Raw genomic sequence first — 13,306 nt, forward strand, 5'->3', positions numbered from 1 at the left:
CTGTATAAAGAGGTAATTTAGCATTGGAGATTTAGTCTATGTTAAACTACAACCTTACAGACAACAGTCAGTGATGTAGCGTTCAAATTACAAGTTGTCTCCACTTTTTTATGGACCCTATAAAGTCATAGACAAAATAGGAGCAGTGGCCTATAAATTACAGTTGCCATCAGAGTCTTCTATTCATCCTGTTTTCCATGTTTCATAGCTCAGGAAGCACCTTTCTAACCAGTCAAGTGTCACTACAGAGTTACCAGGCAATGCAATTCAACTTCCTTTTCCAGCTGCTATACTTGAAAGAAAAATGGTGAAAAGGGGAAACAGGGCTGCAACCAAGGTTTTGGTTCAGTGGGTCAATCATGGACCAGAGTAAGCTACCTGGGAATTGGCTTTTGATCTGCAGAAACGTTTTCCAGATTTTAACCTTGAGGACAAGGTTGCTTAAGGGGAGTGAGATGTTATGTGGTTAATTTTATCTTTGTTCTTTTAATTACTGTTGTCTGTGTTTGTTATTTTTACTGTTAACTAGCTGTAATTGTGCTTGACACGTGTTTGTTCTCTCTCCTGTTTGTTGCTGCGCAACACACGAGAGCAACGGTCATATATTCCCCTGTACCTCTCTTTGCAAATCATCAATGAGAATCAACAGATTTCTTCTTTCTTCTCAATCTCTTTCTCTCTGAAATTAGTCTGGTATCAGGAGAAGCCAAAAGTGGGCGAATAAGAGTGAGAATGGCCTGAAAAGAGGCCAGAATCCATGGAGCCGGTGAAAACTTACCGATCGCCCCCAGAGAATCGAGGAGAATGACCCCTCTTTCCTCCAATCGAAAAGCCCAGGAGAGAAAACCAGATCCTTCTAGATGAATCCCCCAATATCCAAATAAATCCTTAAATTTAAAGTTATTGTGAAATTATTTAATTATGTCACACCCTTTTAATTTATTCCCCCAATTGCATATCAATTGCATATCTTATAATTTTAGTAAATGTAATAAATGGTTTAAGTTTACAATTATTTTTTATCACAAATTTAAGACGTTATTATTATTTTTAATAATAAAAGGTTTGAAATTCTAATGCTCCCTCTCAAACCCGACTTCGCATTCTAAGTTTCTCTTTCCGTTGGTGGAATGCATACGGATTCGTAAAGATGTCCGCTAGTTGTTCTTCAGTTCTACAATAAACTAATTCAACAGCATTCAACAACTTTATCTTTCACTTGATCCCGAATTAAATGATACTTTATATAATGTGTTTGCTTCGATCATGTGAAATTGGATTTTTTTAGCAAATGAGATAGCAGATTTATTATCTATAAATATAGTACTTGGACCTTCTTATACGAGATTGCCATGGACTGACTCGGGTTTTTACAATCATAAATCAAAATTTCAGTTAGTCCCATTTACAACCCTATTGCCAACCTATAGTCAACATGATATAGACTGGAATATATTTATAAATAGTTAAATAATTTTGTTTATATGGTAAATCGGATCATAGTGTCTGAAAAATTGGCAATCCAAGTTTTAGCAAAGTTATTTCTATCTACCCAGATGGATCCAGGATAAACTGATAGGAGGTGCTTTATTGTTGGAGAATTGATATTAAATCAAGTAAAATAACTTGTATTTTTTTCTCTAGAACCATTGTCATTTTACAATCTTCTCATGATTTGTTCTACAACATACATTTAATGACATATTAAACAAGAACTTAACAGTTTTGCATCAGTGCTCGGAGATGGAACTTGTCGTCTCCCACATTTTCAAAGAAGGCAATCGAGCAGCGGACGCACTCGCTGGCTTCGGGGTCTTGGCTGACAGCATACTGTGGTGGAATATGAATCAAAACCAAAGGACTTTGAATATGAATATGAATATGAATTAGGCAACATTAATAAAGCCTCAAGCTCTTCTACAATTTTAGAGAGAGACTCGAATCGGATCCAAATTGATCATATTCAATCGAAAGCTTGAATCGAAATTATGGTTTTAATCTTACCTTTGTTGTTGTTCTTGTTGTTGTTCTTCTGCATTTGTCCAGTCGTCTTCTTGATCTTAACAAAGACTTGAACTTGATCTCCTTTTCACGCTTGATATGTTATACATAAATGTTACAAAACGAAACCCTAATTATCATCATATCATATCAAATTAAGAAATGGAACAGCAACAACTAAGCCTCAAGGCCATCTTCTTGATCTTAACAAGAAAGACTTGGACTTGATCTTACTGTTGTTGCTGATGGATATGACTTTTTATTCATCTGTTACACATGAAATAATAATGCTGATAATAAAGATTAAAACACCAAACCCTAATTATCACATCAAATTAAGGAATGTAACAGGATAAAATTACTTACCATTTCATCGAGAAAGCAAGAATCAAACTCGGATCCTTTCTTTCTCAAAAAATTTGTCCTTCAACTTGGTATAAAGATCTTAAAGATTGATACCAAAAACTACAATGGAATGTTGGAATTGCTCTTTCTGTTGCTGCTGTTGTTGCTGTTTCTGTTTCATAATTAGAAGCAACAGCAACAACAGCAAGAACAGAAAATGCAAAACCAACAACTAAGTCGTCTCGTCTTCTTCACCGTAACTTGATCTTCTTTTCAATTGATTCATCTGTCACTTGCGATTTCATGGAGAAACCTTTCTTTTTGAGTTTCTTTCCCAAAAATTACTCACATCATAATCCATAAAACTGAAGAAATGGGTTTAAGGAGAAGAAGTAAGATGACTAGCAAAGTCTTTGTGGGTTGAATTGAATAATAGGCCTATTTATAATAGTCTAGATGAGAGGTCATACGGATTTTTATTTTTATTTTTTTCAGGAAAAAAAATTAGTTACTAATGAAAGGTTCAATCCGAACCCTTTATCCTTCAAAGACCATCTATATTTATGACATGCTTAAGATTTATAAAATTTTCTGTTCAATTCAGTACACATTAATATGATTTTTTTTTTTTTTTCGATATCCGATTATAAAAGTTCTAAGTTCGTCGGATACTTTTTATATGTATATTCTTTTTCGATTAAAATTTGTTGTATATATTAGGACACGAACTCGAGATTTTTAAGGGATTTTACGTCCTTAACTACTCAAGTCAATTTTAATTAATTATTAATATTATTTGTTAAATTTATATATTATATTTTAAATATTTAATGAATCTTTCATGAATCTTCATAGACAACAGCAAAAAAAAAAAATTATAAATGATTTTAGTATCATGAGTGCATCTATCTTCAAGTTCATCTGCATTTTGCCAGACACAACAAAGGCTCCTTTTCTGGAATCAGATCAGCACTAAGGGAGATATTTACTTACATAGCCGGATAAGACAGAAGAAGTGTTCTCGAATCAGATCGCACCTGTCTCCATTAAAAAAGAAAACCCTAATTATCATCATATCAGAAAATTACTTACATTTCATCATCGAGAAAGCAAGAATCACACTGGAATCCTTTCCTTTCTTTCACAACAGAATCTTTATTCTTCTTCTTCTTGTTGAAGATTGATAGGAAAAGTGAAATTGAATGTTGGAATTGCTATTTATGTTGATGCTGTTGTTGCTATAGCTGTTGCTTCTAATTATGAAACTGCAACAGCAACTCCAGCATCAGCAGAAAATGCAAAACCACATCGAAATTAACTTGATCTTCTTTTCAATTGATTCATCTGTTACTTAAGATTTCATGGAGAAAGCAAGAACCACATCGTAATCACATGAAAATCTGTAGAAATAGAAAAATGAGTTCAAGGAGAAGGAAGAAGACGATTAGCAAAGTGTTTGTGGGTTCAATAATAGGCCTATTTATAATAGATGAGAGCTCATACGGATTTTCATTTTTCATTTTAATTTTTCAAATCAAAATTTTCTCAATCTTTTACCGGTGTTCGCTATGGTTACTTTACAAGCAGCTTAATTATATAATTAATAGAATTGAATTTGAATTTTAATTCTATAAATATGTCTATAAATATATACTGAGATAAAATTAAAGCCATTAATTCAAACAAAAAAGAAAAAAGTGAGATTTTCTTTTTCATCTTTTAGATTACAGAAGATATAATAGAAGATATTTTTCCCTAAAATAGTTTTTAAACTTGCTTTTCAAAATTAAAAACTTCAAATGAACTTAGAAATATAGGATTATAGAAGATTTTTGTGTAAGATAATTTTCCTTTAATTGGACTTGATTGGTTTTAAAATAATACCAAGTTTTTTTTAAAAAAAATCTCAGAAAAATAAATTCAGGATCCATAGTTTTAATTACATTACAATTAAAGAGTCACATATACAATTCATTCTTCTTCTATATAAAGATTTCCTCAGTTATTATCATCTTCATCTGTATTTTTAATTATTCAGAATATCAATCCATTATGAATTCTATGAGACTGTTTTCATATCTTCTCTTGCTTATGTTGCTGCTTGTAACTAATGGTAAGCCTTGCACCTTTTTAAATGTGCATATTAATTAATTAATATAAACATTTCTAATTCTGTTCTTTAAAACATTATATAGAAATGGGGATAAAGGTTGTAGAAGCTGAGAAAAAATGTTAGGCAGAAAGTGAAAAGTACAGAGGAAGATGTAACAATGACATCAACTGTTCCAATGTTTTGCATAGGTGAAGAATTTGAAGGAGGTAAATGCAAAGGAGTCATCCACCCTCACTGCTATTGCTATAAAAACTGTTCGTCTTCGCACTCTCGTGAAATTCATCACTAGGAGTAGTTTGTGTTTCAAAGTAATGTAATAGATTACAATCTCATAATAATAATAATAATAATAATAATAATAATTAATTTCCTCCAAACCTTTTTTTAATTGTTTTCATGCAATCTAGCATTTGGTTTGATTCAATGTAAAACACACATTAGTTTTTTTTGTATATGAGTATGTTTAAAAGTTTAAGGTAAACAAAATGAGCAGATTGAGCCATCTGAATATTAGAATAAACTATTTATGTTTTCAGGATGCCACCAATTTCAAGCAACTAATAGAACAAATCTCAAACACATAATCTGATACTTCACATAATCTGATGCAAAAGATTCTAACAAGTTCTAAGATTTTTTTTAACTTAGTTTTACAATAAACTAATTTAATAACTTTACCATTCACTTGACTTGATCCCGAATGAAATGATACTCTGTATCAATGTGTTTATTTGATCATGTGAAATTGGATATTTTAGCAAGTGAGATAGCGGATTTGTTATCTACAAATATAGTACTTCGACCTTCTTGTACGATATTTTTACAATAACTTCTCACCTCACTCTGATTGAGTTTTTTACAATCATAAATCAAAATTTCAATTAGCCCCCTTTACTTGGCCCATTATTTTCACGAACTTCCACTCTATACAGTGCCAGATACAAGATAAACTGATAGGAGGTGCCTCATTTTACACTTGTATGTTTTTCTACATACACAAGAATTTTAAAGTTGTTTAAATAAGAACTTTAATACTTTTGGCTCCATAAGGTTTAATGTTTCTATCTGTATTATTAGATTATGTAAAAAAAGAAAAATTGAAAATAAGAAAAACTTAAAATGAAAAACTACTAAGGTTGTAAAACCAATCCTCCTTGCTATCTGATTCTGAAGCCTCAATTAGGGTTTTGAGCTCTAATTTTGAATATCAATTAGGCTTCAAGCTCTTCTACAGCATAATTGATCATATTCAACCCTTGCAGATTGATACTAATACTCGAATCAAATGTTGCTACTTTGCATAATTGTTCATTTGCAGTTCTCCAGAAACAACATTATTGTTGTCTTCTTGATCATAACCAAGACTTGCAAATGTTGTTCTTGATCGTACTGTTGTCTTCTTCATCAAATATTGCTAAGCCTCAAGGTCATCTTAATTAATTATTAATATTCTATTTTAAATATTTAATTTTAAGACATGGAGGAGATGCATGAGAGACAGAGCAGCCAGTCTTAAGGAACGACTTAGAAAACCTCCACTGGACGACAATGAAATAGGTACACAACATAACTCGAATCACATTCGAACAACAGTTTCGGCCAATTTTTCTCCCAAGCAGTGTTGACGGCAAAAATTGCGCTTCTTAACTCCACCAAGCAAAGCAAAAGTGTATGAATAGGAAAAGCATATGCTCCACGAGGGAAACCTCTTCACGTCCTAAAAATGCCTCCAGCCTCTGCCTTCCCTGGTGCACCGGATGCCGAGCCATCCGTATTGCATTTTATCGACCCAACTATTTCTCCTTCATATGAATACATATTTATTAAAGATTTTACACTGTTTGTTTGATACTGTTATTTCTCTTAATACAATTGTTGTGTTCATAAAAAAAACATATTTTTGACATAAAAATTATTAATACACAATTATGTTACCGGTTAGGCTATGCTTACTTTATTTTTAACAAAGTAAGCTTTACTTTGTTTTTTCCATCATTGGATGTTACTTTCTTTTTTCCACCATCATTATGTTACTCCCTAATCTCATATAAAAGAAAATTAATTTATATGTGGATATTATCCGTATATATTGAAAGTCCCTATTACGATTTTTACGATATATTCTTTCATTGGCGAATATCAGAAATTTCGAGAATAACCTTCAATGATGAAACTGTGAATTGGATCTTCCCATAGTTGAAAATATAAAACAGGAACCGATAACTAAAACTTAAACTCTTATTAAATACCGATAAATCAAACTTACAAAGATATATATAAAAAACAAACATAAATTTTATTTCAAGATCAAATTCACAGTTTCAGCAATATGTTGAGTAATTGTACTTACAATAAAAATACTTCAAAACAAATTCATAGATATAATAAATATCGAAAAATCATGAAAATTTGCAGAGAAAGAACTTAGTTTATGAAATATTGAAAATTATATATAAAATGTGTGTTGTTGATCTTGATCTGATTCTGAAGCCATCGATCTCCCAAATCATCAATTTCTTGAAATCAAAGGATTTTGAAGACTCCGATTTCTCAATTACTCCAAGCTTTCCTTGGTTGATTTTTGAATATCCTAAAGTTGTTCCAGTTTTCCTTGGTTGATTTTGAATATCGGATTGATACCAAAACTGGAATCGGATGTTGCTGTTGGTGATCAAATTAAGAAATGGAACAGAAGAAACTTACGTACGTTTCATCGACAAAGCAAAAATCCCTTTCTTTCCCCAAAATACTCGAATCAGATGTTCCAGAATCTCTTTATTCTTCCAGTTCCAGATTGAATTGAATGTTGGTATTGCTCTTACATTTGCTGCTGTTGTAGCTTTTTCAGTTTCATAATGGCAAAAGCTACAAAAGCAGCAAATGGCAAAAACAACACCAACAACTATGTCTTCTTCATCTGCGTTTGTCTTCTTCATCTGCGTTTGTCTTCTTGATCTCAATTTCAATTCATTCATCTGTTACGAACAAAAACAAAACATTAATAATAAAGATAAAAAAACGAAACCCTAAATATCATCGAATTAAGGAATAATGGAACACAATAATATTACTTACGATTTCATCCACAAAGCAAGAATCCTTTCTTTCCCCAAGAAATTAGTTAGGGTTTCATCGGTTCCTTTATTCTCTGTCGATTCCTTCCATTTATCTTTTCCAATCGTACATACACTACAGCAAAAATGGGCTTTACCAGCCCTCTTTTAGAGGCTATACTAATAACCGCCGGAATGGGCTAGGCCCATCCTCTAATATTGAGGCGGATCTAAAAATAGCCTCAAAGTAAACCCCTGGGCCATCAAAAATATATATTTGAGAAAACCTTTTGGTCATTTCCCTAATTTTATTCATTGTCTCTCTGTTCACTTGAAAACTCTATCGCGGCCTTCAACTACTTGATTTTGAGGGTTCTAATTGCATGTCCGACGATTTGATCTTCCCTTGAATCCTCTTCAATTTTCTTCTGACTGGTAAGCTCGATTACTGTTCTTCATTTCAATATCTTCAAAAATTGATGTATTTACATTTGGTAATTTTTCATTTCGAGTTCGTCATGCTCCACCATATTCTTTGAATGGCGTCGGCTTGTCCTCGGTCGTCCGATGGATGACGTCAAGGCCAGCTACAGTTTCGGCCGTGAGTTAGGTCCTGGTCAATTTGGTGTAACTTATCTTGTTACTCATAAGGAGACTAAACAGCAATTCGCCTGCAAATCGATTGCTACTCGGAGACTCGTTCACAAGGAAGACCTGGAGGATATCCGCCGTGAGGTTCAGATCATGCACCATCTCACCGGCTACAGGTCAGTAATCTAATTAATTTAGCGAAATTGATATGTATTTGGGGTATAAGATAAGTGCAATTTTGATTTTGGTGTTCTCTGTATTTTTGGGGGTAAATGGAATTGGTAGAAACAGAAGGATCTTACACAAATCAATTAGTATTGGATTCAATTGATGTTCATGTTGGGCAATCTTATTCAGTTCTTGTGACAATGGATCAGGATGAATCTGATTACTACATAGTTGCAACACCTTTGTTGTTCAATAATACAAGCTTGAGCCCCTTTGCTGGTGTTGGGGCAATGCACTATATGAATTCAAATTCTCAGGTTCAATGTCCTTTACCTGCTGGTCCAGATCCTTTTGACATGGCTTTCTCAATCAACCAAGCTAAATCCATAAGGTAAAACACTATTCTATCTATAATATTTCAGTCAACTTCATTTTGTTTCAATAATGTGATTGAGCTTCCTTTTACAATTAGGTGGAACATGACAGCAGGAGCTTCCTTTTATCTTAATTTTTTTTATATAGGCTTAAATACATCAGGCAGCCCTGAACTCCCTTAAACTTACTTAAAATGATCTATTGTCCCTGAACTTGCTTAGAGTGTCTTAGTGGCCCCTGAGCTTGCTTAAAGTGGTACTGCTTCAACTTGCCAAAATCTCCTCATATTCTGCCACATATCACTTAGAAGTTAATTATGTCATTTAAGCAAGTTAAAGAGGAAATATTGATGAGTAGTATTTGAACCCTGAGGCTTATATATTGGAATTGGTTATTTGTGGGTCAGGTGAAATTGATAGATAATTTTACCAACAAGGAAGGAAAGACGAGCCATTGCTATAGGATTACTTACCGATCAATGGAACGTTCACTCACAGACGAGGAAATTAATAAATTACAGGTAAGATGAGACACTCTTTTGCTGCATCACAAAACATCTTGTTAATATCATTGGTTGTTTTCTTTTCTTTTTTTGAATGGAAACAAATGGTCAAACAAAGGGTTAGTTTTTCTTTAACAACACTAACACTTGAGTTGTATTAATACTTGCAACATCTGCCGAGTTCTCTTGCTCTGTTTTGTGTGCCTATGAAAAGGTTAGCCTTGTAGAAGAGGGGAGTTGAATAGCTGTGTATTCATGCCATTGGTGTGTTTTTGATAGGCAACAGAGGGAAAAACATGGCTGGCTGATGAGAAAGTATTAACTCAATTGGAAATGCTCAAGTTAGAGACTGATGGAAAGGTATGCCTAACCCTTTAAACTGCTTCTAGCTATGCAGCAGTATTATGATATATTTGGTGTAACTTGCATTTTTATTAATTTATTGTTCAATTTTTGTTATTACATCAGATCAAATCAGACGTTGTTGATTATTGTTTGCTCTCCTCGGCCTCCTTTGTTAATGCGGTGAGTAATTTGGTTTGGAAAATACGGGTAAGCGCTGGATTCTGGTAATTTCTTTGCTTCCATATTTTGTGGTTGCAGGAAGGAGCTTTATGTGTTGAACCTCACAAGTAATAGGTTCAACTCTAGTATTTTAGCTTCATTGGGTGCTCTTAAATCACTTCAAACTTTAGTTATGGGAGATAATGAAATAACAAGTATCTTCCCTAAAGGTAAATTATTCAACATATATTACTTCTTATTTTATTTACTTTCCCAGTTGAAGAAACCATTCCTAATAACATTAATGATCAGAGATAGGGAAGTTGAAATACTTGGAAACATTGTATTTGAGCTACAATTACCTCAGGGGTATGCTACCTCTACAAGGTAAATATATTTTGTGGGACTTTAAGATCATTAGAGAGGAAATAAAAAACAGGGGTAAGATGGGTTTTGACATTAGAAGTTAGGATTAGAGGACACATATATATGATATGTGGAAATGATGTTTCTTTAATTTCGTTGGTTTTGATGCATCACCTGAAAAATTCTCAGGGAGCATGGCAAGAAGGCTTGTTGCTTGGGGTTGACATCACTTGCGCTTCCTGCAAATCAATTACCGGGAGAGGCTTTGGAAAGAAGCTGCTGCAAAGGAAGAAGAAGAAGCTGAAGATGATGATGATATGGATGGGTTCCAGACTGATCATGAAGATGATACAAGGGGTCTAACATTTGGGGATGAGGCTGACAGCATTAGGTTGCAGAAGTTAGTTTCTTTTAGCATTTTAGAAATGACATTTGTAATATATTCCTTTAGATCCATTTAGGTTAATGTGTTGAATTTAACAATATATGAAAATTCAAAAAATTTGATGTTACATGCTCTATTTGAAAGTTTTATGAATATAAATTTGAATAATTGGTCTATAATTAGTATTAGGTGCCCAATTGGAATATAAATAATTAAAAAGCAAAAATCACTAATAGGGGCAGTTAAAACCGCCCCTTCGACTGAGAGGGGAGTATTCCAGCACCACAATAGGGGCGGTTTAAACCGCCCCTACAAATCCGCCGCTAAATTTTATCTACCCCGTCGGTGATAATTTTCGTCGCTATTCTGTAGCTCCGGTTCCCTTTGGCGACAGATTTGGGGCGGTCGGTAAAACCGCCCCTAGACCTTGTAGGGGCGGTTAAAACCGCCCCTACACGTAAAAAAAACTGCCTCCATAGGCAATTTTTGTTGTAGTGATAAAACTGGAAATAAGAAACAGAAGAGGAGAAAAATGGAGAAAGAAGAAGAAGAACAAGGAAGAGAGGGAGCAGAGATTCTGTGGATTAATTACTAATTAGATACCTATTTATAATAGAAGAGCAAGGGTTTCTATTTTTATTCTTATAAGAAAAACGTTACTTACTAATCTGAAAATTATTTTAAAGGAGATGTAGATTTAATTTAATTAACTAACTAGTATGTATATGTGGTCTAATTTGTGTACCTTATACCTACAAATGTTCACGAGTTCAGATATCTATCTAGTCCACGTTTAGTCGGTCGAGTTTCGATAAAAAAAAGATTGATATTAGTACAGGCTCAGATCAATCAAAATACGTCTATTTTTATGGAATACTTGAGATTTATAAATTTATTTTATCGTATTAAATTCATTAGTTTGATATTAAATAAATATTCACCTGATATTTTGAACATTGATTTGAAATTTTAGTTCTTGACTTTCTATCTTTTTCAATTCTTTTACCGGTTTGGTTTATGATAGAAATAAATAGCTCAACCCAATTCACCTTCTTAATATTTTTTGTTTTTTCCAATGCCTGATTACTCGGTTCAAGCCTTGTTGGACAATCTTTAAATGGATTATTTTGTAATTAAACTTTGCTGCTTACACTAAGACTCCAACATCAGATTCTAGCTTAGGAACTTAAGGCCTTTAAACACTTAAGAGTCGTACTAAAATAGTCAATGAACTTTAACTTGTTATAATAATAAAGTCATTAAATTTTAAGACGAAAAATAACTACTGAAATCCATATTAATAAATTGACGATATGTCCAACACATGAGAGCCCTATACGTCATGTATCAAACATGCACTACAAGAAAATCAGCAGTTAGGGACTGAAAATTCAGTCGCAATTCAGTCCCTAAATGTGTTTACTGACCGAATTTCATGAGTTACTGACCGAAATCGTTCGGTCAGTAACTAGCTGGTTGGTAAGTTATTAGTGACCATTTTTTGGCTTCAGTCGTGAAATTTGCGACCAAATATTCAGTCGCAAACACAAAAAATGTGGTCGCTAACTGTTCTTCCCATTTATTCCCGAACCTTGCTATACCGACGGAATAGACATAATTTGCGACACATGTTTCCGTCGTTAAACTGAATATATTTTTCTTATTTTAAAATTAATTAATTTGCACAAAAAAACACAATATTAAATTTGGATTGAAGAGAGTCCTTCCCAATTGAGAAAATAACTAAACTATTAAGTATCTAACGCATGACTAAAACATTGAAAAATAAATAATGACTCAGACAAAAAGTAAAATGAAATTAAAAAACAAGTAATTCATAAAACAACCCCAAAAAAATTGAATATCACTAGGCAAAGAAAGAATAGAAACATTTACATCTTAAGTCTAATTGAACATTGCTAGCTTTAATGTCAAGATGAATAATACGAACTCTGCATACAACAACCTCTATTCCTGAAACTAAAGTTGTTCTGCAACTTACCAAATAAGATGAGGTCAAGCCTTAACTAAAGTTGTTCTGTAACTTGCTTGAACTAAAAGAAGTGCAGCCCTTCATCTAACAATTGCAAGTCCTCCACCCCTGCAAAAATGAGTGAAACAAGTCATTCTTTTTTTAATTCACTTACTAAATATCACCACATGATACATATTTGCTTAATTAATTACCTTTCAAATTTTTTATGTTCTTTGGTTTCTAGGTGTGTTTGCCACACCACAGACCAACAAATTGCAGTTATAGAAACCATTGGCATACCCTAAAAAATGCTATATATGTATTATACTTCTTCTGCAAGAGTAAGAAGGAACGAATTGAAAAACAAGAGGCAAAAAATCTCAAAATCAAACATCAACAACGATTCGGCAACTAATCACGAACCTCTGTTATCATATGAGGATTCTTTGGCGAAAGCGAAATCAGCACAATGGAGAAAATATCCAGCATTCAGAATGCAAGCTTGCATTGATGAAAGGCAAGACAATACAGAGGAAACAACAAGAGAGGGTAGGTTTCACACAATTCTTTGTCCAGAATCTTCTAGCAACTATCCATGCCATAAGATGTAGCACCAAATATAGTTGCTCTCTTTGCTGCAAATCCTCGCCAATTTAGTCCTCTCATTGGAGCCTTTTGTAACATCGCATCCAGAACTTCCCTAAATTCCTGTTGGGAGCTTACATTCCCTCCACATTTCTATGGAAAAATCAAAGAGAAACCAAACACATTAATCAATTTAGGGGTAATTGTTTCCGAAACCTAGATTAAGGAAGTACACAATTAATGGAACTAATCAGCAAAACAGAGGGAAATGAAAGAGGAATACAGTGGTATATTGAGGAGTAAGAACTTAGCGATAGATACAAAACTAAAGTTAATAACAATA

At 33.3% G+C, this 13,306-nt stretch overlaps 1 protein-coding gene across 9 annotated transcripts; it reads left to right on the forward strand.

The window, feature by feature from the left end:
• The first annotated feature begins 7,810 nt into the window (after positions 1-7,810).
• On the forward strand, positions 7,811-10,571 carry LOC136224324 (uncharacterized). Of its 9 annotated transcripts, none has more exons than XM_066012628.1 (8): positions 7,812-8,279; positions 8,481-8,662; positions 8,744-8,901; positions 9,053-9,166; positions 9,428-9,508; positions 9,617-9,673; positions 9,752-10,039; positions 10,208-10,571. In XM_066012628.1, the coding sequence occupies exons 5-8, from the start codon at positions 9,501-9,503 to the stop codon at positions 10,320-10,322; spliced, it is 468 nt and encodes a 155-aa protein (XP_065868700.1). In that variant the 5' UTR covers positions 7,812-8,279; positions 8,481-8,662; positions 8,744-8,901; positions 9,053-9,166; positions 9,428-9,500; the 3' UTR covers positions 10,323-10,571. The 9 variants fall into 9 exon arrangements, with proteins under 9 accessions (XP_065868701.1, XP_065868700.1, XP_065868704.1 ...); XM_066012625.1 differs by lacking the exon at positions 8,744-8,901 and having other exon boundaries at positions 7,819-7,947; positions 8,025-8,279; XM_066012632.1 differs by lacking the exon at positions 9,752-10,039.
• Positions 10,572-13,306: the final 2,735 nt, after the last annotated feature.

Source organism: Euphorbia lathyris, chromosome 3 (assembly GCF_963576675.1).
Source record: "Euphorbia lathyris chromosome 3, ddEupLath1.1, whole genome shotgun sequence".
In the NCBI taxonomy this organism is placed as follows: Eukaryota; Viridiplantae; Streptophyta; class Magnoliopsida; order Malpighiales; family Euphorbiaceae; genus Euphorbia; species Euphorbia lathyris.